Source organism: Salarias fasciatus, chromosome 20 (assembly GCF_902148845.1).
Source record: "Salarias fasciatus chromosome 20, fSalaFa1.1, whole genome shotgun sequence".
Taxonomy (NCBI): Eukaryota; Metazoa; Chordata; class Actinopteri; order Blenniiformes; family Blenniidae; genus Salarias; species Salarias fasciatus.
The window spans coordinates 6,723,700-6,750,220 of record NC_043764.1 but is presented as its reverse complement, the minus strand read 5'-3'; the positions used below and the strand labels follow the sequence as shown (position 1 = coordinate 6,750,220).

At 43.5% G+C, this 26,521-nt stretch overlaps 1 protein-coding gene across 12 annotated transcripts in view; it reads right to left on the bottom strand.

Moving 5' to 3' along the window:
• Positions 1–448: 448 nt before the first annotated feature.
• Positions 449–26,521, bottom strand: part of LOC115407882 (uncharacterized) — a 90,033-nt gene continuing 63,960 nt past the window's right edge. For 11 of the 12 annotated variants that reach the window (XM_030118436.1, XM_030118441.1, XM_030118440.1 and 8 more), the window contains 16 exons: positions 25,281–25,367; positions 24,780–24,835; positions 20,893–20,922; positions 19,914–20,537; positions 18,994–19,716; positions 18,115–18,738; positions 17,194–17,916; positions 16,315–16,938; positions 15,394–16,116; positions 14,515–15,138; positions 13,595–14,317; positions 11,456–13,238; positions 10,555–10,731; positions 6,990–7,157; positions 6,753–6,799; positions 449–1,342 (listed from right to left, as the gene is read on the bottom strand). In XM_030118436.1, coding sequence (XP_029974296.1) covers positions 780–1,342; positions 6,753–6,799; positions 6,990–7,157; positions 10,555–10,731; positions 11,456–13,238; positions 13,595–14,317; positions 14,515–15,138; positions 15,394–16,116; positions 16,315–16,938; positions 17,194–17,916; positions 18,115–18,738; positions 18,994–19,716; positions 19,914–20,537; positions 20,893–20,922; positions 24,780–24,835; positions 25,281–25,367 — 8,299 coding nt within the window. In that variant the 3' untranslated portion in view covers positions 449–779. The remainder of the gene's footprint in view (positions 1,343–6,752; positions 6,800–6,989; positions 7,158–10,554; positions 10,732–11,455; positions 13,239–13,594; positions 14,318–14,514; positions 15,139–15,393; positions 16,117–16,314; positions 16,939–17,193; positions 17,917–18,114; positions 18,739–18,993; positions 19,717–19,913; positions 20,538–20,892; positions 20,923–24,779; positions 24,836–25,280; positions 25,368–26,521) is intronic. The other variant, XM_030118447.1, reaches the window with a different exon arrangement.

Genomic DNA, 26,521 nt, shown 5'->3' with positions numbered 1-26,521 from the left:
GGGCGGGATGGAGGCGTGACTGCGCCTGGTTCACGAAATTAGGACAATTTTCTGGACACGCCCCACTGACTTTATCCGCCGACGGCGCACTTTGCGCTCCGCTGACAGCGGGCGGATTCGGCGCAGTCTGCGAAGTTAGAGCCCAGAGAGTGAAAACAAATGCAGGCAAACTCAGAGAAGAACTGACAAAAAAAGAGGACAGTTTAATAAGCATATCAGAGGCAGCAGCAAGCTAACTGTATTATTTATTTCCGTTCACAAGCAGAGAAAGCAAATGAGTAACAAGAAAACAACATTCTACAAAAATAATTTGCAATCACAGAAGACAGGAACCTGAAAACATCTTCTTTATAGTCTTTTTGGTTATTTGAATTATGTGAACAGAAGACTGTTGTTTGTATATTATTCGATGTTCATGACACTTTCACTTTCCATAACTGTAGTTTTCGTTCATATCACTCTATAAAAATATTTTTAAAAGCAAAGACACTTTCTTACAAAGACACCGTCAGCTCACTGAGGTGACCTTCTGTGAAACATTAAAAAAACCCTTACTTTTTTTTTTCAACTCAAATCAACTTTATTTATGAAGCACTTTAAAACAACCATTATGGCAACAAAGTGCTGATGGGCAAGAACATCTAAAAACAAATATACAATAAGTATTTAAGTTGACATCGCTCCTTTTTTATTCACACTGTTAGTATGGAGCTTAGTTTCACCACAGTGAATGATATAAATCAGTGTACAGTACCAGTGGGTATGTTTGACTTTTCAGATTACAGGTCACACAAAGTCACAGAGCCCTCTTTAAACCAGAAGCCTGGGAAAAGTGGGCCTGTGAACTTTGTGCGGAAGGTGTGTATGAGGCTCCGTTCATCCGATGATACACCGTAGTAACTCAGAGTCCCAGCTTTCCAATCCAGGTAGACTGCTATTTTCTGGCAGCATGGCACTTTGATGTGTTTTGACATCTTCCCGTGCCTGGCAATGAATCCAGTGAACATCTTTCCATCCCTTCCCATGAAGCCAGAGCTGGAACACATCAGACTCCAGGACTTCTCATTGCACCCCAGACCACCGGCATTGTCCCATTTTCTGCCCACATCATTATATGACACAGCAATGCCGACCATGCCCTGCCATTCCACCTCCCAGTAGCCGAGGTCCTCCAGGCCTTTGTCACAGAGCACCTGGGTCCTCTTAAACCTGTCGTCATTTTCAGGACGGGCCACTTTCTCTTCCACCAACTCCACAGTTTTGACTTTTCTTCTTTTATCTTGATCCACCACAACAAGTCTTCTGCTTATTGTGTTTTCATCAAACTTCAAGAGTGCATCATCTGGAGAAAAAAAATACATTTTGTGTTATACTTTCAATAGTTCTTTTGTGAGATGGTGAAGTGCAGTGAGTTGACCTGTTCGCCTTTTAATAAAGTGGTTCATGTCAAGTTATTACACTATATGATGACAACTCCATCCATTCATCCATTTTCTACCGCTTATCCGGGACCAGGTCGCAGGGGCAGCAGTCTCAGCAGGGATGCCCAGACCTCCCTGTCCCCAGACACTGGGGGACATGCTTCACATATCCGCGTGGGCGCGCGTTGCACATTGGTCCACGTGGCGTAAAAATCATCATGAATTCCTACCCGCTAGGGTCCGCGCGGACCGATCCATGGATGTCCGCGCAGCAGCTCGATTTTGTCACCGCACTGCGCGTTCATACCGGTGCATGCATGCGCCAGAGCACCACAGCAAACAAAACAAGACGGTAAAATTGACAGTAGATAGAGCTACAGCCTGATGGCTCCACACGAAGACACCCAGTGAGTGAAAAACTCATGGACAGAGAGAGCAGACTCTGTCGGAAGGGATGATAAGGTCTGCTGACAGAAATGAAAGTATCTAATCGCTCGGACACGGCCCCCGCAATTCAGAAATAGAAAAAGGCAAACTAAACTTTAATGGGGACATATTATGCTATTTTTCAGTCATGTTATATAGGTCTCAGAAGCTCAAAAACAGAATATTGAAGTTTGTTCGCCCCAAATTCATCCTTTGTTTGGAGTTTCAGCAGTCAAAAAAGTCGCTCTAACAAGCCCTCCTCAGAACAGGCTGTTCCTAAGCCTGCTTCCCGGAATGCACATGAATGCATCTGTCCACACCCACTCTCGCTCTCACACACACACACACACACACACACACACACACACACACACACACACACACACACGGTGGGGCACAGTCAGGGGGAGGAGTTAAATCCGCTTATTTCAGGATAAGCGGACCAAACTCAAACTCGACCGTTTCAGCAGGCATTTTCACAAAATGTGATGTAGCAAGACAGGGAGGAAACAAACAGTTTTCAAAATTGAATGTCATAATGAGGCTACGGCAACACATATTACAATAAGAAACTCTTCACAAAGTGGAAAAAGCATAATACCGTATTGGCCCGAATATAAGACGACTCCGATTATAACACAACCCCTATTTTTCAAAGATCATTTTGTGAAAAAAAAAAAATGCTCAAGACAATAAGGTCACTGATAAAACAAAATTTTTTTATACAATTATTATAAACTCAGAAACTCACAACTGAGATAACATTTCATGAGATATAAAATGAAAAAATATATTCTCTTTCTCAAAATAAGAAACAATAAGCAACAAACAAGGAGCCTCAAGGGGTCCAAAGTACTGCATAAATGATGTAAATAACTTTCCAGTGCCTTTAGCTGAATCAGGCTCTGGTGGTGGGCATTCCGTCTTTCCGTCTTTCCGAGACGTATTCACTCACCCTTCTATCAGTCTCTCTGAAGCGTCGCTCTCAGGACCACAGAAAGCTTTTCTCATAGTGTTAGCATCTGTAGGCGTTTTTTTCTGTGCTCTCCAATAAGAACGAGGCTCTGCTCCACCAGATCTCCTGGCGGCTTGGCAGTAGTTTGATGACTCTGCTGCGTTGATCACCATCAGTTTAAAGTTGGTATCATAACTTCTCCTCTGTTGTTTGCTCAGTTGTCCAGCGTTCAGCCCCGTTGTTCCAGATGATCCGCCATTTTTCATCAGATCATTTGATCTCATTTCATCGCTCCACTCGCTCTCTGGTCAGTGATACTTTGGCTCCATCTAGCGGCGCGGATGCGTATTGACCACATACCGTAAGTCCGCGATTATAACACGACCCCACTTTTTAGGATGCAATTTCTGGAAAAAAACATCGTCTTATATTCGGGCCAATACGGTATGTCCCCTTTAACACTAAATGATAATGTACTGACAATGTATGTGCTTAATTTTCTCTAAATAATCTGGAATAAAGGAGCAGATAAACAGGCTGTAGTGCCGGAAAAACTTCTCGAGGATGCGTGGATCAGTGCGCCTGCATGGAATGTGCACAGCTGAGCCCAAAAATGTAGAATGGGAGAAAGTGCATGCGCATCAGTGGTGCGCGGAGGCTCCAAAGCGGACGCGGACACGTGGACATTGGAAGCATGGACGAGCCTTAAAGGAATACTGCGAAGATTTTGGACCCATGCCCTATTCCTATCATTTTTATAGTGAGACAAGCTCATACATACCTTTATTGTCTCTCTGCATCCAGTGGCTGGCTCCCAGCTGTTAGCATCATAGTTAGCTTATCTCAATAGCTGGAGGTGAACAGGAGACAGAGTCAGACTGACGAAAGTGGACAAAATACTCCTCACAGTGGTCCGGGGGATGGCGTATTAGCACGTGAAGTAAATCCGAATGGTTATAAAAAATTTTAAAAGACATGTTTTCTTTTTAACCCGTTTAAATAACGTTTTGATACACACAGATCTGCACAAGCATAGTGCTCCGTGGAAGGATATACTGGCGCACAGCGGCTGAGTCTAGGGCTTATAATGCTGTGGAGCACTGCGCATGCGCAGGTCTGTGTGTATCAAAACGTTATTTTAACGGATTGAAAAGAAAACACGTCTTTTAAAATGTTTTATAACCATTCGGATTTACTTCACATGCTAATACGCCGTACCCTGGACCACTGTGAGGAGTATTTTGTCCACTTTCGTCAGTCCGACTCTGTCTCCTGTTCACCTCCAGCTATTGAGCTAAGCTAACTACGATGCTAACAGCTGGGAGCCAGCCACTGGATGCAGAGAGACAATAAAGGTATGTATGATCTTGTCTCACTATGAAAATGACAGGGATAGGGTGTGGGTCCAAAATCTTCGCAGTATTCTTTTAAGGGAGGGCCCAGCCACCCTATGAAGGAAACTCATTTCAGCCGCTTGTATCCGCAATCTTGTCCTTTCGGTCATGACCCAAAGTTCATGACCATAGGTGAGGGTGGCAACGTAGACTGACTGGTAAATTGAGAGTTTTGCCTTTCGGCTCAGTATCCTTCTTCACCACAATGGACCAATACAACGACCGCATCACTGCAGCCGCTGCACCAATCCGCCTGTCAATCTCACGCTCCATTCTTCACCCACTCGTGAACAAGACCCCAAGATACTTAAACTCCTCCACTTGAGCCAGGGTCTCTCCACCGACCTGGAGAGGGCAGACCACCTTCTTCCGATTGAGGACCATGGCCTCAGATTTAGAGGTGCTAATCCTCATCCCTGTCGCTTCACACTTGGCTGCGAACCGCCCCAGTGCATGCTGTAGATCTGGGTTCAATGAAGCCAACAGGACAACATCATCTGCAAAAAGCAGAGACTAAATCCTGTGGCTACCAAACCTGATCCCCTCCGACCCCTGGCTGTGCCTAGAAATTCTGTCCATATAAATGATGAACAGAATCTGTGACAAAGGGCAGCCCTGCCGGAGTCCAACATGCACAGGGAACAGGTCCAACTTACTGCCGGCAATGCGGACCAAGCTCCTGCTTCGATCATACAGAGACCAGACGGACCTTAACAAGGGGCCCTGAACTCCGTATTCCCGGAGCACCCCCCACAAGACACCACAAGGGATGCGGTCGAATGCCTTCTTCAAATCCACAAAACACATGTGGACAGGTTGGGCAAACTCCCACGAGCCCTCGACCACCCTATGGAGAGTATAGAAATGGTCCAGTGTTCTACGACCAGGACAAAAACTGCATTGTTCCTCCTGGATCCGAGGTTCGACTATCGGTCAAATCCTCCTCTCTAGTACCCTGGAGTAGACTTTCCCAGGAAGGCTGAGGAGTGTGATCCCCCTATAGTTGGAGCACAGCCTCCAGTCCCTCTTTTTAAACAGGTGCCTGTCCCCGACCCGAAGGTGCAGGGACACAACCCTCTCATTCACTGAGGTAAACTCCAACACATGGCGGCTGAGCTGTGGGGCTATAAGCAGACCCACACCAGCCCGCCGCCTCTCACCGCGGGCAACACCAGAGAAGAAGAGAGTCCAGACCTTCTCGAGAGGTGGGGTTCCAGAGCCCAGGTTATGTGTGGAGGTGAGCCCGACTATATCTAGCCAGTACTTTTCAACCTCCGTCACAAGCTCAGACTCCTTCCCTCCCAACGAGGTGACATTCCATGTCCCTAGAGCTAGTCTCTGTGTCTGGGGATTGGGTCGCCGGGCACCCTGCCGTTGGCTACCACCTAATCCACATTGCATCCGGCCCCTACGGTTCCCTCGGTGGGTGGTGAGCCCACCGGAGGTCAGGCCCACGTCGCCCCTTCGGGCTGAGCCCGGCCGGGCCCCGTGGCCAAAGGCTCGGCCACCAGGCGCTCGCTTGCGAGCCCCAACCCCAGGCCTGGCTCCAGGGTGGGGCCCCAGCTGTGCCATACTGGGTGACATAACGACCTTTGTTGCCTTCCTTCTCATAAGAGCTTTCGAACTGCTCTCAGTCTGGCCCGTCATCCAGGACCTGTTTGCCATGGGAGACCCTACCGGCGGGCAAAAAGCCCCCCGACAACATAGCTCCTGGGATCATGCGGGCGCTCAAACTCCCCCACCACGTTAAGGTGGCAGTTATAGAGGGATGACAACTCACCGCACTATTTTTCTATGTGATGATAATACGCTGCACTATTCTACTACAATTTCTCATGTTTATCTGGGAAAAAATGATAGTTAAGAAGCAGCATAAAATGTCACTTGCACAAATCCTCAAGGTAGAAAAAGTGTGACAGTCAGTATTTCGTTTATGTTTGAACATGAAACACAGCAGGGGGTCGTCAACCCACGATCCTGCCGTCAAATTATGGATCCGGGTAAAACCCCATTTCTGATACCTCAATTTCCTAACATACGGCTCCTGGAATTCAACCTATAAAGTCTGAACATAATCCGACAATTGAAAGGATTTCGTGGCAGAACAGTTTGCTTTGTTGTTATCGACCATTGCTTCTTGGCTGCTGGAGCAAAGCTTAACTTGATGTCATGTTTAGAAACAACCACATCTCCTGTACTGTGCCTAACTGTGAATGTGGTGGTTGAATATGTTTAAATTCTTTGTATAGAATTATACAGTGATTGCATCAAGATCTTAAACAATTGCTTTGCAAAAAATACTAAAACACTCCGTTTTTCTTATATCTTAATTACATTATGATACAAATGTGCAGTGAGTTGGTCTGTTGATGTGCAGTAAGTTGACGAGGTGCAGTGATTTGACCTATTCCCTGATAAACCACATCAAGAGATGACTTATTTTGTAAATATGAAAAACACCTTACTGAAAGGCAAAACAACATTGAAAATTGATATCTCTCTATATAATGAGGAGATAAAGATCTGATGATAAATTAGTTCCAAAAGCAGACTTACACTTCTTTATCCCTGGCTTTAAACGATGTTCTCCACCGTAGTTGACACTGTATCAAATAAAAACAGCAGATATTAGATGTTTGTTCACAGCACAGGAAAAGGTCATGTCATGTGTCTGTTGTAAAATTAAGTTAGTTGATACTGACTGGCAGAAAAGTATTTACCAACACTGAAAGTACCAGCAGGATGCTGTCAGTAAGTTTGAAAATGTGCACATTCACTGACATCTCAACATACCACAGTTTCATTCTTGGATCCGCAAAGACAGCACTGAGCTCTTTGACTCCACTTTCTCCTGGGTGATTGTAACTCAGGTCCAGCTCTTTCAGGTGGGAACCTGTGTTCTCCTTGAGGGCAGAAGCCAGGTAAGAGCAGCCTTTCTCTGTCACCTGACAACCAGACACCCTACAGATCACAAAGAAATGATTCAGGTACTCCAATAGGTTCTGACATGGAAATTAGTGCAGCTTGTAATCACATTTTCTTTTGATATATTTTCTTTTTACAAGCTTTCTGCAAGCCTCCTTTAAGAGCCGTGACTTCTCTGGAGGTATGTATCTTGTGTCAAGGCTCCTTCTGTGGCTGTGTAAAATCTGTCTTACCTGTTGTATATTAATACTCATCTGTCTCATCTTTGCCTCTGCACATATGCCCTTGTTATCAATGTGTTTCACTCGTATCTTCCCCTTGCTCCGTGTATATAAACCCCTTATCTTCATGTGTCAATTGCAAAATTGTCTGCATTCCCTAATGTTGAGATTTCCCACATCTTCCTTCATAAAGACAACAATCCTCCCTTGGAGTCTTGTGTCTATGATTCTTGTTTTTTAGTGTTTCCTATTGCCTATTGGATTCCCTTCTGTTTGTTCCAGTAAGCTCTGTAAAACCTTCAACGTGAGTCTGCCTTGGGGTTTAGTACGATCCGTGACATCTTGCTCAAGAGTTGATGCACACTTTGCAACAACTGCACATCAGGAGGGATGTCCAGGACTCCACCCTGGACTCCACAGAACCAGAACTGGTCCTCATGCTGCACACGCCTATTCAGGCAGCTCTCTCCCAGATCTGCAGGCAACCTCTGCACAAGACCCCGTGCTCCAACAGCTGTGCATTTATATTTGCAATGGCTGGCCTGCCAGGATCCCGGAGGAACTAGCACCCTTTCACCAGGTCAGGGATGACTTCTTCTGCTGGAATGATGTCTGCGTGGCCAGGGGGATCCACAGTGATCCCAAGCACTCAGAGAACGTTTTTTGACTATTGTCCACGATGGCGATCTGGGCATTGTGAAAATGAAAAAAGATGGAGAGGTCTAGTCTGGTGGCCAGGCATTGACAGAGACATTGAGGATCTAGTCAGGGACTGAGCAGCCTGCCTCACCAGCGGTAAAACCGGCCCACCTCCTCCCCCGCCTCTGCAGCCCGTGCGGTGGCCTCAGACACCGAGGACCCACATCCAGGTGGACATCTGTGGCGAACTCCACGGCACCCCACATCATCAGCGCTTCCTACTGGTGGTCTATGATCTGCACTCCAAATCCTCAGAAGTGCTGCCTGCTGGGTCTGTTACCACTGCAGTGGTCATCAGCTTCCTCTCCTCCCTGTTTGCCTGCTGGGGTGTACCTGACACCATCATCATGGATAATGGGCCCCAGTTCATCTCGACTGATTTTGCAGCTTTCATGGGGCGGGAAGGGGAAAAAACTGAACAGAAAGAACTGTGCTGTACCTTCTGCAGGCCAATGTCAGCATGGAGAAGTTTAATCTGACCCTAAAGAATGGGCTAAGAGCGCACATGGCAGATGGCCTCCCATTTTCAGCTTCACTGCAAAGCACATTGATGCACTACCAAGTAACACCCCACACTCTTTAATTGGCAGCTCACCGGTTGTCCTGATGCTGGGGCGTGAGCTACAGCTTCTACTGGACCGCCTGCGCCACCATGCTAGTAATGTCCAGCAGCGACAACTTCCACCGGTGACAGAGTGGCGCAGCAGGAACGGTGCATGAAACAGCGGTTCGATAAAAAACATCGTGCGAGGCATCCAACAATGGCCGTGTCGGACTGGGTCCGAGTCAGGCGACCCACTCACTCCCACAAGCTGTTCTCCTTCGGGTCTGCACAGTGGGGACCGGCCACCTTTCGCCTGACAGACGGTTCACGCTGGCATGCCAGTCGCCTCCGACAGGTGGCGCGACTGTCACTATCTGATCAGCTGACTGCCTCAGATCTCCTCAACACAGATGAGGTCTGGGATCGCCCTCGTGCACAGGTGGAGACTCCAGCGAGGCATCCCTCTGAGTTGGCTGGGCCATCTGAGTCAGTGCAGCAAGAAACTCGTCCAGTCAGGGCCCGCCAGAGGCCCGCATACCTCAAAGACTATGTTACTGACTTTTAAGCTAAACTTAGTTACATAGCCCGTGTTACGGCAGTTGCTGTATTTTTTTTTTTTGTGTGTGTGCACAATAATCCACAGGGCTATGAAGGTAAACCGGTAGTCCGTCCGGTTTATCTAGGCAGGTTGGCTGTTGGCCTAAATGTTGTTCATGCACTACTTTACGGTTATTGCACTTTATTGTTCATAGAGGTGTTCAGACATTTTTAAAAAGGAGAGTAAGGCTGAATCCCATTTCACCCCTTAGCCCTTCCCCTTGGCCCTACCCCTTAGCCCTCCGCCTATGAAACGGAGTGCTAAGGGGTAGGGGAGAAAGTCAACCCCTCCGAATTGGGACACCCCTCCGACAATCGTGTACGTCATCAGTAGTCGCCGCTGCCGATGACGTAGGCAGATGCGACAATTATCTGCCGAAGAAGAATGTTTTTCTTACATTTTAAAACTTTATTAATTGACAAAATACTGACATTTATGAACGTCTTTCGTTGCGGACGCCGCCATCTTGCTGATCTTGGAAGGCTTTCTGAGAAATCTGTCATCCAGTGGCGCCGGTGGCGAGGGGCGCTTGTTTTGTTCGCCTGGACCGTCAGTGGCGGGTGGGGTTAGTTCACTTCCGCATTGGCGGGGGCGCTCGTTTCCCACCCGCGCATTCCAGGCGGGCCGTGTTGAAGAAACCAGTTTATTGAAAATAATCGTCTATCTGTTGTGTTTGGAATGCGCCTGGAATGCGCGGGTGTGGAAACGATCACTCCCGTCAATGCGGAAGTGAATTCACCCCGCCCGCCAGGCATGACCTAGGCTGAAAGAACAAGCGCCCCTCGCCATCGGCCGATACCCCTCCGTTTGGAGTGTGCCTCTCGAGAATCTCCTTTTGGAGGGGTGACTGGCCCTCTTTCTTGGCCCTACCCCTCCATCATAATGACAATTGGGACACTCCTATCCCTCCACGTGAACGCGCAAAACGAGGGGTAGGGCCAAGGGGAAGGGCTAAGGGGTGAAATGGGATTCAGCCTAAATGTGGTTGTTTGAGTCACATTAAGATGACGTCATTCCGTAAAGCAGGCGTGGGTATTTGTCGGTGCTGTTCTCGCGTCCTGGGGTTGATGGGAAATGGATGCCAAAATTAAGTGCTTCATTCATTCATTCTACACGGTCATTGCATATCATTATTCTGGAGATAATACTGAGGCCTTTCTTCTTCCTTGACTCCACCTCATGTTCACACCCAAATAAAACCAAACTAAACAAATACATACGCCCAAAAATGGTATAATTTTTCTTCGACTAACATTTGGGAATAATAAAAGGATTCTGTGTCTCTGTTATCCTTTTTGGTACCTCATCCTTCACTGCGTTACTGTGCGAGTTGTTCATATGAAAAGCATGATAAATGCATTCCACACTTACTTGAGATTTTTCAGTTTGCAGTGAATACTTTTTAGCCCTTCAGCAAGTCGCTGTATCCCTGCATCCTTCAAGTCGTTATTACTCATGTCCAGTACTGTGAGATTTGAGGATGGAGAACTGAGGACTGAGGTCATCAGACCACTGCAGGACTTTTCAGTGAGGTCACACCAACTGAGCCTGTGGAAAACAAATACAAATGCAAACAGAAATATATTTAAACTAAAAAAAAAAAAAACAAAACAAAAAGAAAAAACTTGACAGATGAAGCCATTTCACAAAAGGATTCTGCCAAGTGTCTTCAATAATGGCACATCATCACAATGGTGTTTTTTTCATGGTTTGAGAGAGAGAGAGTCTCAGCAGTTCACATCTGGGGTTGTGCCACATCAGATCATGTAATCTGCATGTTTTATTTGACTTCTATGTATGGACTTCCTGACAGCAACCTACAGGAGACAGCTGGAACCTTGCTCAAATACCCACGCTTGAGACTTCTCAGCATGAAGATTCAAACCAGCAAGCTTCCCTGTCCTGTTCACTTTCCAAACCTGTAGATAACCACTGGCACTTATCTCAATGGTCAAGATCTAATCTCTGTTTTTATACCCCACTGGCTTAGGCCAGGTTAAAATTGTAGCTGATTTGATGACAAAACTACTGTATAAACCAACTATAATTGCAGCCTTTGCTGGTTAAATTTAGCATATACAGTGTGTGCAATCACCTCGACCAGGCTGATCATTCAAAGGCAACATGTAGAACAGTGATTGTCTTGTTAGTGGCACCCATGAACCAGTGGAGAAAAAATGCAGGCAGATTGTGGAAATCTTTTCCTTTAAATATTTCGATATGGATGCGCAAGCATATGGATCTCAGTGAGACTTAGAAAGACAGTACTTACAATGTAGTTTCAGAAACTTTGACCACCGGCAGCATTCCCAGGAGTACCGTTTCTGACTTCAGGTAGTTTTTAAGATCGAACACATCAAGATTTAAATCTGATGTTAACAGCACAAATGTCAGAGCTGACCACTGTGAGGGGGAGAAGTTTTCAAAGGTCCGTGTTTCCAGAGACTTTTTGACTTCCTCAACAAGTGAATCATCATTCAGCTCATTCAAACAGTGGAAAAGATTTTGCTTTTTTTCTGGATCATCCACTTCTCTGATCTTCTTTTTGATGTGCTCCACAGTTTCCTGGTATGTCTCCTTATTGTTTTCAGGTGTTTTGAGCAGCTCCGGCAGCAGATTCTGATGAGTCGCCAGAGAAAGGCCAAGCAGGAAGCGGAGAAACAGATCCCAGTCTCCATTTTTGCTTTCCAGAGCTTTGTCCACTGCTTTTGTGTAGAAGTCTGATGCAGGTGACTCTGAATCCTCAGGGGAGGAAGTGAACACATTTTCACCGTTGTTAGTGAATCTGTGAGATACATACAAAGCTGCGACGAACTCTTGAATGCTCAGATGAACGAAGCAAAACAATTTTTGTGGGTAGAGCCCACAGCCCTCTCGCATGATTTGAGTGAATAAACCTGAAAGGACAGCAGCATTTCTGATATTGATACCACACTCGACAAGATATTCTTCAGGAAAGACAAGATTTCCCTTCTCAAGCTCCTCAAAAGCCAGTTTTCCCAAAGCAAGCACTGTTTCCCTGTTTCTTGTATTCAAGCACGAATCAGCTTCAGGATCGTCACTGGTCTCGGTTTCTTCATATTTCACGTTTGCTTGTTCACACTGCAGCAAAAGAAAACGTGTGTACATGTAAGTCAGAGTTTTGGGCAACACATCCTTCTGGTCTTTTTTCATGATGTCCTCCATGACATTTGAAGTGATCCAACAGAAAACAGGGATGTAACACATGATAAACAGGCTCCTGGATTTCTTCACTTCTGAGATGACTTCTTCAGCAATCTCCTTCTTGACGAATCTCTTCCTGAAGTACTCTTCCTTTTGCTTTTCATTGAATCCTCGCACCTCTGTAACTCGATTCACTGCATCAGGAGGAATATTGTTTGATGCTGCAGGTCGAGATGTGATCCAGATCTGAGCTTTTGGAAGCAGCTTTCCTCGGATGAGGTTTGTCAGCAGAACGTTGACTGTTGTCTTTTTTCTCACATCTGTCCAAATGACATTCTCACTGAAATTGAGATCAAGGCGACATTCGTCAAGGCCATCCAGGACAATCAGAATCTTGTAATTGTCATAGTTCCGTATTTCTGACGTCTTCATTGCTGGGAACAACTGATGAATCAGTTCCTCGAAACTGTGTTCCTGGTCTTTTCTCAAATTCAACTCCCGGAAGGGAAGCAGAAAGGTGTAGTCAACAGTTTCATCTGCTGGACTCTCGGCCCAGTCCAGAACGTACTTCATGGATGCAAATGTCTTTCCTATGCCTGCCACTCCGATTGTCAGCACAGTTTTGATAGGTATGTTTCCCTCAGGTGCATTTTTGAAGATGTCGGAGTATTCGATGGGTGTTTCTTTTCTCACTGATCGAGCATCATCAATCTGTCTGACCTCATGTTTTTTATTGACGTCTCCTCTGTCCCCCTCTATGATGTATAGATCTGTGTAGATTTCTTTTAGCACAGCTGACGTGTTTCTTTTATCAGTCCCTTGAGTTACGTAGGTCAGTTGCCTCTTCAGTTGGGATTTCAGGGTCCGCGTACTTGTAATATCAGGCTTCTCTGTAAGGAATTGCATTTTAAACATTAGAGAAAAATAATATCTTGAAGTTGTACTGAGTTACGTTTAGCACATTTGCACTTCTCAACAGATGTGTTACGATTGTACATATTTACAACAAAATTGTCTCTAAATTGATCCCTGTCAATCAGTCTGGTACAACGTACTCTGAGAATGATTATTTTTTAATCAAAGGATCTGATGTTGTTAGGGACCCTTTTATAGATCGATCAACAAACTGACAGATAGATAAATCACACTTTTTTTTCACATTTTTCCATTCCATTTTCAAATTGGATGACGCTACTGTAAAATACTTTATTGCATCAATTTATATCATTTGCAAATATAGTCTCACCTCGTATTTCTGTCTTCTTGTCAACACAGTCAGGCGGCAGCTTTTCAGCTGCTGAAGGCTGAGATGTGATCCAAAGCCTGGCAGAAGGAAGCAGGTCTCCCCTGATGAGGCTGGTCAACAGCAAACCCACTGAGGCTGGCTGTCTGATATCATCCAAGACAGCTTTGTGGTCAAAATCAAGAGGAAGTGGAAACGCATCCAGTCCATCCAATAGAAATACAAGCTTGAACTTTGCGTAGTCAGAGATCACATATTTTTTGGTTTCCTCAAAGAGGCCATTTAGAAGTTCCAGCAAACTGGATTTTTTAGCTTCTTTAAAGTCAGACTTTGACAAGTCAAATGGGAAAAGAACTTCTATATCTTCAGTTTGACTGAAAAATTTTTTTCCATCGTTGTACAGGCGAGAAAGTAGTGTTTTATCATCTGCCCATGCTTTTATGAATTTCTGGACTTGGAATGATTTTCCGATTTGAGCTTCTCCTACGGTCAAGACAGTTCTGACTTTTTTGTCTTTTCTAGCTTCAAAGATATCAGATACAGTTACTTGTGTAACTGATTTTGGCTTGGTCTGTTGATCAGTTTTCCCATCTTCAGTGCTGTGTTCCTTCAAGATGTGTTCTGTGTTTTTCTGGTTCGAATGATCAGGGTCTTCAACTGGAGTGTATTCTCGACGATATCTCTCTTTTAGCTTTGAGATCAGGTCCTCTCTGCGCTTTGATGTCTCTGACATGAAAAAACAAGCATATTACTGGATATGTCAATATATTTGTCAGAAATCAAAAGGCATTAAAATCTTTTTCCTTGCATTGTCTGCTAAATATATGTAACTGCTCATTGTTATCCCTTAATTGTTTTATGAGCAATAAATGCAAAGCATTGAGATCCCAACTGTCAAGTTTGATCATTTTGCTGTTTCTCACCTCGACATCGTGTCACTTTGTGAATACGTTCAGGAGGAACCTTGTCAGTTCCTGAAGGTCGAGAGATGATCCAGAGACGAGCATCGGGAAGCAGATCTCCTCTGATGAGGTTTGTTAGGAGGACATCTATTGAGGCACGTTCTCCAATATCAGTAAGGACACTGCTGTTTTCAAAGTCAAGACGACGTTTACATTCTTGAAAGTCATCAAGGATGAGAGCTAATTCACACTCAGAAATGCAATCTTTTCTTCTTTTCCATTTCTCATCTTCCAAAAAGTGGTCAAGCAGATCTTCCATACTGTGCTCTTCTCCTTCTGTCTTCAACTCACTCAAACTGAGAGGGACGATCAAGTCAATACTTGTGTTGGACTTTCCTTTTGCCCAGTCGACCATCAACTTCCTTGTCTGAAAGGTTTTACCAATACCAGCCACTCCCTCTGTCAGCACAGTTCGCACAGCTTTTTTCTCTGAATTAATGAAGATGTCGTTGCAGGTTTGTGGCACATCTTTATCTCCAGTCGTGACGTAGAGTTCTGAATCCTTTTTCAATTTACGCAGTTCAGTCTCATACTGACCCAACACTTTTTCCTTTACTTTCTTTATGAGTCGTGGCATGATGATGTCTAAATTAGGAAGATAAAAATGACAAGATTCCATGACTTTCAAGAAGCAGCACACTGATGGAAATCATGATACATCCTGGTAGAAAATAGTGAAATAGTCATCACAGTTAATGTGTTGCATGAGATGATGAATAATTTCATCAAACATAACTAAAGTACCTGGTATACTGATTTTATTTAGTAGATTCTATTCTTTTTAAATACTTTGAAAAAAAATGTTGCATCAATTTATATTATTGGCAAATATAGTCTTACCTCGTATTTCTGTCTTCTTGTCAACACAGTCAGGCGGCAGCTTTTCAGCCGCTGAAGGCTGAGATGTGATCCAAAGCCTGGCAGAAGGAAGTAGGTCTCCCCTGATGAGGCTGGTCAACAGCAAACCCACTGAGGCTGGCTGTCTGATATCATCCAAGACAGCTTTGTGGTCAAAATCAAGAGGAAGTGGAAACGCATCCAATCCATCCAATAGAAATACAAGTTTGAACTTTGAGTAGTCAGAGATCACATATTTTTTGGTTTCCTCAAAGAGACTATTTAGAAGTTCCAGCAAACTGGAATTTTTAGCTTCTTTAAAATCAGACTTTGACAAGTCAAATGGGAAAAGAACTTCTATATCTTCAGTTTGACTGATTCGATTATTTCCATCGTTGTACTGGCGAGAAGACAGTGTTTTCTTGCCTGCCCATGCTTTTATGAATTTCTGGACTTGGAATGATTTTCCGATTTGAGCTTCTCCTACGGTCAAGACAGTTCTGACTTTTTTGTCTTTTCTAGCTTCAAAGATATCAGATACAGTTACTTGTGTAACTGGTTTTGGCTTGGTCTGTTGATCAGTTTTGCCATCTTCAGTGCTGTGTTCCTTCAAGATGTGTTCTGTGTTTTTCTGGTTCGAATGATCAGGGTCTTCAACTGGAGTGTATTCTCGATGATATCTCTCTTTTAGCTTTGAGACCAGGTCCTCTCTGCGCTTCAATGTCTCTGACATGAAAAAAAGAAGCATATTACTGGACATGTCAACATATTTGTCAGACATCAAAGGGCATTAAAATCTTTTTCCTTGCATTGTCTGCTAAATATATTTATCTGCTCATTATTATCCCGTAATTGTTTCATGAGCAATAAATGCAAAGCATTGAGATCCCAACTGTCAAGTTTGATCATTTTGCTGTTTCTCACCTCGACATTGTGTCACTTTGTGAATACGTTCAGGAGGAACCTTGTCAGTTCCTGAAGGTCGAGAGATGATCCAGAGACGAGCATCGGGAAGCAGATCTCCTCTGATGAGGTTTGTTAGGAGGACATCTATTGAGGCACATTCTCCAATATCAGTAAGGACACTGCTGTTTTCAAAGTCAAGAGGACTTTTACATTCTTGGAAGTCATCAAGGATGAGAGCTAATTCACACTCAGAAATGCAATCTTTTCTTCTTTTCCATTTCTCATCTTCCAAAAAGTGGTCAAGCAGATCTTCCATACTGTGCTTTTCTCCTTCTGTCTTCAACTCACTCAAACTGAGAGGGACGATCAAGTCAATACTTGTGTTGGACTTTCCTTTTGCCCAGTCGACCATCAACTTCCTCGTCTGAAAGGTTTTACCAATACCTGCCACTCCCTCTGTCAGCACAGTTCGCACAGTTTTTTTCTCTGAATTAATGAAGATGTCGTTGTAGGTTTGTGGCACATCTTTATCTCCAGTCGTGACGTAGAGTTCTGAATCCTTTTTCAATTTACGCAGTTCAGTCTCATACTGACCCAACACTTTTTCCTTTACTTTCTTTATGAGTCGTGGCATGATGATGTCTAAATTAGGAAGATAAAAATGACAAGATTCCATGACTTTCAAGAAGCAGCACACTGATGGAAATCATGATACATCCTGGTAGAAAATAGTGAAATAGTCATCACAGTTAATGTGTTGCATGAGATGATGAATAATTTCATCAAACATAACTAAAGTACCTGGTATACTGATTTTATTTAGTAGATTCTATTCTTTTTAAATACTTTGAAAAAAAATGTTGCATCAATTTATATTATTGGCAAATATAGTCTTACCTCGTATTTCTGTCTTCTTGTCAACACAGTCAGGCGGCAGCTTTTCAGCCGCTGAAGGCTGAGATGTGATCCAAAGCCTGGCAGAAGGAAGTAGGTCTCCCCTGATGAGGCTGGTCAACAGCAAACCCACTGAGGCTGGCTGTCTGATATCATCCAAGACAGCTTTGTGGTCAAAATCAAGAGGAAGTGGAAACGCATCCAATCCATCCAATAGAAATACAAGTTTGAACTTTGAGTAGTCAGAGATCACATATTTTTTGGTTTCCTCAAAGAGACTATTTAGAAGTTCCAGCAAACTGGAATTTTTAGCTTCTTTAAAATCAGACTTTGACAAGTCAAATGGGAAAAGAACTTCTATATCTTCAGTTTGACTGATTCGATTATTTCCATCGTTGTACTGGCGAGAAGACAGTGTTTTCTTGCCTGCCCATGCTTTTATGAATTTCTGGACTTGGAATGATTTTCCGATTTGAGCTTCTCCTACGGTCAAGACAGTTCTGACTTTTTTGTCTTTTCTAGCTTCAAAGATATCAGATACAGTTACTTGTGTAACTGGTTTTGGCTTGGTCTGTTGATCAGTTTTGCCATCTTCAGTGCTGTGTTCCTTCAAGATGTGTTCTGTGTTTTTCTGGTTCGAATGATCAGGGTCTTCAACTGGAGTGTATTCTCGATGATATCTCTCTTTTAGCTTTGAGACCAGGTCCTCTCTGCGCTTCAATGTCTCTGACATGAAAAAAAGAAGCATATTACTGGACATGTCAACATATTTGTCAGACATCAAAGGGCATTAAAATCTTTTTCCTTGCATTGTCTGCTAAATATATTTATCTGCTCATTATTATCCCGTAATTGTTTCATGAGCAATAAATGCAAAGCATTGAGATCCCAACTGTCAAGTTTGATCATTTTGCTGTTTCTCACCTCGACATTGTGTCACTTTGTGAATACGTTCAGGAGGAACCTTGTCAGTTCCTGAAGGTCGAGAGATGATCCAGAGACGAGCATCGGGAAGCAGATCTCCTCTGATGAGGTTTGTTAGGAGGACATCTATTGAGGCACATTCTCCAATATCAGTAAGGACACTGCTGTTTTCAAAGTCAAGAGGACTTTTACATTCTTGGAAGTCATCAAGGATGAGAGCTAATTCACACTCAGAAATGCAATCTTTTCTTCTTTTCCATTTCTCATCTTCCAAAAAGTGGTCAAGCAGATCTTCCATACTGTGCTTTTCTCCTTCTGTCTTCAACTCACTCAAACTGAGAGGGACGATCAAGTCAATACTTGTGTTGGACTTTCCTTTTGCCCAGTCGACCATCAACTTCCTCGTCTGAAAGGTTTTACCAATACCTGCCACTCCCTCTGTCAGCACAGTTCGCACAGTTTTTTTCTCTGAATTAATGAAGATGTCGTTGTAGGTTTGTGGCACATCTTTATCTCCAGTCGTGACGTAGAGTTCTGAATCCTTTTTCAATTTACGCAGTTCAGTCTCATACTGACCCAACACTTTTTCCTTTACTTTCTTTATGAGTCGTGGCATGATGATGTCTAAATTAGGAAGATAAAAATGACAAGATTCCATGACTTTCAAGAAGCAGCACACTGATGGAAATCATGATACATCCTGGTAGAAAATAGTGAAATAGTCATCACAGTTAATGTGTTGCATGAGATGATGAATAATTTCATCAAACATAACTAAAGTACCTGGTATACTGATTTTATTTAGTAGATTCTATTCTTTTTAAATACTTTGAAAAAAAATGTTGCATCAATTTATATTATTGGCAAATATAGTCTTACCTCGTATTTCTGTCTTCTTGTCAACACAGTCAGGCGGCAGCTTTTCAGCCGCTGAAGGCTGAGATGTGATCCAAAGCCTGGCAGAAGGAAGTAGGTCTCCCCTGATGAGGCTGGTCAACAGCAAACCCACTGAGGCTGGCTGTCTGATATCATCCAAGACAGCTTTGTGGTCAAAATCAAGAGGAAGTGGAAACGCATCCAATCCATCCAATAGAAATACAAGTTTGAACTTTGAGTAGTCAGAGATCACATATTTTTTGGTTTCCTCAAAGAGGCTATTTAGAAGTTCCAGCAAACTGGATTTTTTAGCTTCTTTAAAGTCAGACTTTGACAAGTCAAATGGGAAAAGAACTTCTATATCTTCAGTTTGACTGATCCAACCTTTTCCATAGTTGTACAGGCGAGAAAGTAGTGTTTTATCATCTGCCCATGCTTTTATGAATTTCTGGACTTGGAATGATTTTCCGATTTGAGCTTCTCCTACGGTCAAGACAGTTCTGACTTTTTTGTCTTTTCTAGCTTCAAAGATATCAGATACAGTTACTTGTGTAACTGATTTTGGCTTGGTCTGTTGATCAGTTTTCCCATCTTCAGTGCTGTGTTCCTTCAAGATGTGTTCTGTGTTTTTCTGGTTCGAATGATCAGGGTCTTCAACTGGAGTGTATTCTCGACGATATCTCTCTTTTAGCTTTGAGACCAGGTCCTTTCTGCGCTTCAATGTCTCTGACATGAAAAAACAAGCATATTACTGGACATGTCAATATATTTGTCAGACATCAAAAGGCATTAAAATCTTTTCCCTTGCATTGTCTGCTAAATATATGTAACTGCTCATTGTTGTCCCTTAATTGTTTTTTGAGCAATAAATGCAAAGCATTGAGATCCCAACTGTCAAGTTTGATCATTTTGCTGTTTCTCACCTCGACATCGTGTCACTTTGTCAATAAGTTCAGGAGGAACCTTGTCAGTTCCTGAAGGTCGAGAGATGATCCAGAGACGAGCATCGGGAAGCAGATCTCCTCTGATGAGGTTTGTTAGGAGGACATCTATTGAGGCACGTTCTCCAATATCAGTAAGGACACTGCTGTTTTCAAAGTCAAGACGACTTTTACATTCTTGGAAGTCATCAAGGATGAGAGCTAATTTACACTCAGAAATGCAATCTTTTCTTCTTTTCCACTTCTCATCTTCCAAAAAGTGGTCAAGCAGATCTTCCATACTGTGCTCTTCTCCTTCTGTCTTCAACTCACTCAAACTGAGAGGGACGATCAAGTCAATACTTGTGTTGGACTTTCCTTTTGCCCAGTCGACCATCAACTTCCTCGTCTGAAAGGTTTTACCAATACCAGCCACTCCCTCTGTCAGCACAGTTCGCACAGCTTTTTTCTCTGAATTAATGAAGATGTTGTTGCAGGTTTGTGGCACATCTTTATCTCCAGTCGTGACGTAGAGTTCTGAATCCTCTTTCAATCCACGCAGTTCAGTCTCATACTGATCCAAGACTTTTTCCTTTACTTTTTTTTTAAGTCGTGGCATGATGTTTTCTAAATTAGGAAGATAAAATTATGGGATTCAGTGACTTTCAAGAAGTAGCACACTGATGGAAATCATAATACATCCTGCTATAAAATAGTGAAAGTGACATGATTTAGTGTCATTGTAACAGTTGAGTTGATGAGTAATTTTCAACATTAAACACATCTCAAGTAACTCGAACATTGAATTAATTTAGTAGATATGACAATAATGATGAATAAACAAATGTCACACTGATGCTATTGTTGTGCAATACCACATATTTCTCATTCTAATTGAACATCTAGTTAAACCAAAACATCAGGTAAACCAAAACACTTAATGAGCTTATCAGACAAAGAGAGTGACTTAAAAACTATTCACCTGATGAATGAATTTGTTGGGGGTCGTCCTCTGAAATCAGAAAATAAAATATAAAAAAAGATTATCAAGAGATATAAAGACAGTTTGGAAATGTCATTGCACTTTTAATACTTTGTTGAAGAGTGTTGGTTTACACTTTCAATTGACCAATGAAAAGTTTGCAAGCTACATTTACATCCATATTCAGTGTAGGCTTATGAAAGTTCCTTAAAGTCAGTTATTTCTATTTTACAACAGTCATGAGTGTGATGTGGATCCTCATCTGTTGTTACAATGATGGCACAGCCGATGGTCGGTGGTGTTGAGTTGTTTTACTTTCCCAAAATGTCATCCCAAAGTGCAGAAACAAAATTAGGGGCTCAAAAAACTATTTACACTATTTACAAAAAAAATAGGGAAAAAAAAGGAAAATTCTTGAGAAGGTCATTGGTCTTTAGTTACCTCCACTGTAACAATTCAAACCAACGCTTGCAGGCTGTCAGTCTCTCTGTGAGAGTGAAGTCTTTTGTCTCTCTCCCTACAGGTGGAGGTTGGCCTCCTTTTAAACCCCACAGGCCCCTCCCTTTGGGCAATTAACAAGGGAAGTCATATTTTTCTCCACCAAAACATAATTCATTACCATAATAAATTCATTATAATTTCCCAAAAAATATAGAGAAACAAACAGTTGTAGCACTGCATCTCAGAATAAGTCAGCAATAAATAAATTATTTTAATGCCAAAATCGACACCTTTCGGTGACGTCATGACATCACTTCCGGGATCCCCCTTCTGACGAAGTATATCCAGCTGCAGACCGCAGACCCATGTAACACTACAAAACACACCCACTGTGACGGTTAGGGTTAGGGATGATGATATGATTCCTTCACGTCTTCACCTCCGCTATACTTGCTGCCATGGCCGTGTTTTGTAGGGCCTGCAGTCTGCATCTGGACCCTCCTCCATCTGACAGGACATAAACAGGAAGTGGGCACGGCGCTCGGTTTGACAGTAGGAGGATGTGAATGGGAAGTGAAAACTGGTGAAAAGTTTACAAGGTGGAAAGATTATGGCAAGGAAGATGATTTGGCTGTGGTCGAGTGTGCACCCACAACTACCGCGGTGAACGACAATGTCCAAATATGTAGGGAATGGAGCAGACGAACGGGGAAAAGACAACAGGTGAGTGTTCATGTGGGTTTGAATGTGCGCCGACGCTGCGCCACGGCCACTGTCGAAGTGACTCTGTCCCAATGAGGTCTAGTGTTTTCACTTGAAATTCAATTACAATACAGGGCTCAAAAGGATGACGTCAGCAGTGGAAAAAACCGCAATGCATTGTGGACTTCTTGGGATGCTGAAACGTTTGTTTACACCTGCTACAGACAAGACGCTGTGCTCGTGCTGTTCTTTTGTTTTTTGTTTGGCAAGTTTTTAAAAATTAGAAAAATGGCACAATCGTGCTTTGTCATTAACTGCCACAGTCATTCCCACGATCGCTCCAGTAAAAAAAAAGAACGAAGGGATGACATCTTTCTCATGCCCAACTTGGAAGCAGCGGCAGGGACCTCAGATATGTGAGCTAACAGAGACGCCGAATGGCCTGGAGAGCAGCTGTCAGACGACCAAACATCACTTTCAACACCATCACCGACACATGTTGGTGTGTTCACAGCATTTTCACACTGGTGAGTTCTGTTATATTACTGGCGTGTTGCGGTGTTAGCAGTGTTAGCTGGTTGCTAGCATTAGCCACGCTAGCTCAGGGCAGTGGTAGCAAAGCAAACACTCTCTCTTTCCTCCACTTACTTTTGAATTTATATAATTGTCCTCACTCATAGGAGATTGACTTTGAGAGTACATTGTAACTGACCTCATTTTAAAAGTCATAATGGGCGTGTGTGTTTTTCAGGAGAGCTGCTGATGAAGTGAATGAACCTCATCCAGACTGCGCTCCTGTCATCACATCTCAACACACGGAGGTGAGAGCTGTGGATTACCAAAGATTCCAACAGAGAAAAAGGAGACAGGTGATTGTGACGGGAGTTACTGCAACTGCTACACCTGCAACTCGCACACCTGATGGTTATCAAGCTCCACAACAGAACGACATTGTGGAGAACGAGCAGTGTGTCCATTGTGAACGTATGAATGGTGAAATTAAGTCCATGTGTGCTGAGATGAACCGCTTTTGTTTATCTTGATTATGTGTGACCAACTTATGTTTTTTTGTAAATAAAATTGATGGCTAACAGTCTTCCTCTGCTTAATTCTAATATTTATCCTTAACATTTCATTATGTCCAGGACAGGTAAATCTCCTCAGCTGTTACTAGCTCACATGGTGACAAAAACCAGCCCTCTACTTATTAAGTTAATAAGACTATGGTGAAAATAAATATTGTAGTTCAGTACTATTTATGACACTTCATTTTAATGGGAAATCCTCTGTGAGACTGCACCATTTACCCATGCAATAATGGCAGACCATTTCTTGTTTCAAAGTTTTTCCTGTGTATTACCAACCGTCTTGTGTAGTGCAATGACACTGTTAAAGTTACAGTTACAGTTCAAATAAGTTGCAAAAGTCTTTGTGCAAACAAATATCACTGCAACTATTTAAAGTACGATTAGATTGTGCAAAAACATACAACAATTTAAATAAAATGAAGGAAAATAATGTGCACTTTACTCGGTACGGTCCGTCGTCTTTCTGTTTTGGTCCATTTTTCCTCGTGTTTAATTCTGTCTGTCGCCGCACGGTACGTGATCATACATGGTAAACACTGTAGCTAAACGTGAATGTGCTGTCCCGTATTGCCCACAATGCATTACAAAATATCACGTGTCCTTTCGAGCCCGACTGTAATACCCCTTTCACAATTACAAACTCTCTCCACCAAGGTCTGCGGATCACCGCAGCACTGGACTGCCATGTGTCATGGTGCTGGGTTGTACGAGAAGCGATTTCTCATTGAAAAAAAGAGAAACAGCCTGTGTGTGCTCACTGGAATCATATCACTAGCTCATGCGGGCAGAGAGTTCTCATAGTGCTAGTTCCAACCTTTAAAGCAGAACTATGCAACCTTTTTACCTCAAATGTTTTTCAGAATCCCTGTGGGGGTTAAACAAAGACTTGTCACTGTGATTGGCCGGTCTCTCCACTCCCCCCGTGGTCTGTGTCCTGAAAACAGCGCTTGCAACTTTCAGAGGAGCTGACCAACTACATCTCGCGAGAACAAACCTGCTTTACGCCACTCATACGGGAGTACAAGGATAAAAGCGCGTCACGAACTTCTGGCCCGCATCATTGCTCAGAGTGCTCGTCTGTGATTGGATGACGCGCGCGTTGACGCTTCCAAAGTTCAATTTTCCTAACTTCAGGCGTTGACGCCTGCAATGCGCGCCGCCAACACTCGAAACACTCGGAAAGTGACGCTCAAAAAGCGCCGCTCGAAAAGCGCCTGACGCGCGTTAGGTCCATTGAAGCTCGTCCACCATAGACTTTGAATGTAAAAGCAACGCCCGTGACGCTTGCAACGCGTCCGGTGTGAACACACCATTAGGTGCTCACTGATGGTAGAACCAAAAAGACAGAAAAAACCTTTGTCTGACAGGCGGAAAAAAAAGAGGGAGAGGGATACTCTCTGCGCGCAGGGGTGGGGGGGTGATGTGGCGAACGTTTACGACAGTGAGCTTTCACAGGAGACCAGTAGGGGGAGCACTAAAGCAAATCTTGCATAGTTCTCCTTTAAATAGAAATTTCAGCTGCCATGCATTCACCAAAGTGTTTCAGTGACGATAAGTATGAGACAAAAAGTTATTTCTCCCTGGTCAACCTAAAATGTTTATCCAATCATGTCTTCAACAAAATGCAGAACGTGTGCCCGCCCACTTCGACCAAACCTGTGAAGGTGTGAGGGTCATCCTCTTGGTACTTCAACACTTGAGACTCAGGTGGGCTGTTGAAAAGACATTGTGACATGTTTGACACAAGAAAAGTTTTCTCTGAAGCAAGAAAATTTTTTAAAGTATTATGTCAAAGAAAACTGTACAGATTTTGAGTTTCTGGGAAATGTGCTTAGTTGGTTAGTATTTGCTAAAATATTGAAAAAGATGAGATAAGACAATTGCTGTGTAAATATCATCAATCATTCAGCTACTGTTATGGGAGAAAATAAAAAGCGATGCTGGCGCCTCGGCGCCGCCGAAGCTGATTTCCTCATGCCAGATACAGAGCAGCGATAGTGGTGGGCGGAGCCATCTCAATCTCAATCTTTATTTGTAAAAGCACGTCTCATATTCATTGATAATGATTTTATGTATGTACATTCAAACATACATTGAATAGGCATTACATTGTTTCCCTTCATCAGAGCTAGAACATCTCACTCTTCACTGTCTTACCTTGACTGATCATTTCCAAAGTCAAGAGGTCTGTCTTGAGACAAGTCACTCCTCAGTGAAGCAGTGCTGGATGCAGGTGAAGATGGTCTATACAGTCAAACCACAAACAGCAAAGAGAAGAACACACAGCGTAAAACTATGAGCATATTTTGGTGATTAAAAGCAGAAACGTGTTTATATGATTACATACAGCATGCAGAGCATCCCCAACATCTTCACAGTTGTTGGGGATCAGGGGTATCACCCAGAAGCTGTTCATTTGCCGTGACTGCTGTGTGTGCGCGCACACAGCGGGGGGGTCAGCACTGCTAACGGCTAACAAATTAAGGGTAGGCCCTCAGACCAGGGCCTAACCAGAGAGGACTTGCACTGCCACTCGCCCGCCACCTGCCGCTTCATGGCTCTTCACTTGTCGCTCGAGTTGAAATAATTGAACTTTTCAAGCGAATTCGCACCAGGACAGCCTATCAGCGTGGAGGGACTGCAGATGGCGCTGTGGGAGGAAGTGCGCTGTGTCTGCTGAATGAATGATGGTGGCACCCAATGAGACCGCTGCGTTCTGATAAACCAAAAGCAAAGTTTTCTGCAATCAAAGCCGTGTGTAAACCGAAAAATAACGGGAAACCGACATAATGCCACCCAAGAAAGCACAGGGGAATGAAAATGACGGAGGAATGGAGGAAATCCGTAAATCGTTGGACAGCATGTCGGGTGAGCTGACGAAAGTAACTCAACAGCTGACCAAGCTCATGCAGCTGTTTGATGAAGTCAAACAACTCAAGCTAACAATCGCGGAAAAGGACAAAACTATAGCTGAGCTTGAAAGGAGGATTGACAATCTGGAGCAATACACTCGAATGGAGGATGTGATTATCACCGGGCTTAATATTAAACCTCGCTTGTACGCGAGAGCGACAGAGAACGGAAGAAATGTGAGCGAGGACGCGGACGCCGCCGATCTGCTAACGCTGGAAAGGCAAGTGCTGCATTTTCTAGCCGAAAAGGACATCATCGTGGACGCGAACCATATCGCGGCGTGCCACACTCTCCCGAGGAGAGACAAAACAAAGCCTGCTGTGATATTGCCTTTCATTGCGTTTCGTCAACCGCAAGCATAAAATGGAGCTTCTACGCCAGGGAAGGAAATTAAAGGGTTCAGACGTCTATCTGAATGAACACCTCACCAAGAAGATCGCCGAGATTGCAAGAAATGCTCGCCTTCTGAAAAGAAACAACAAGAT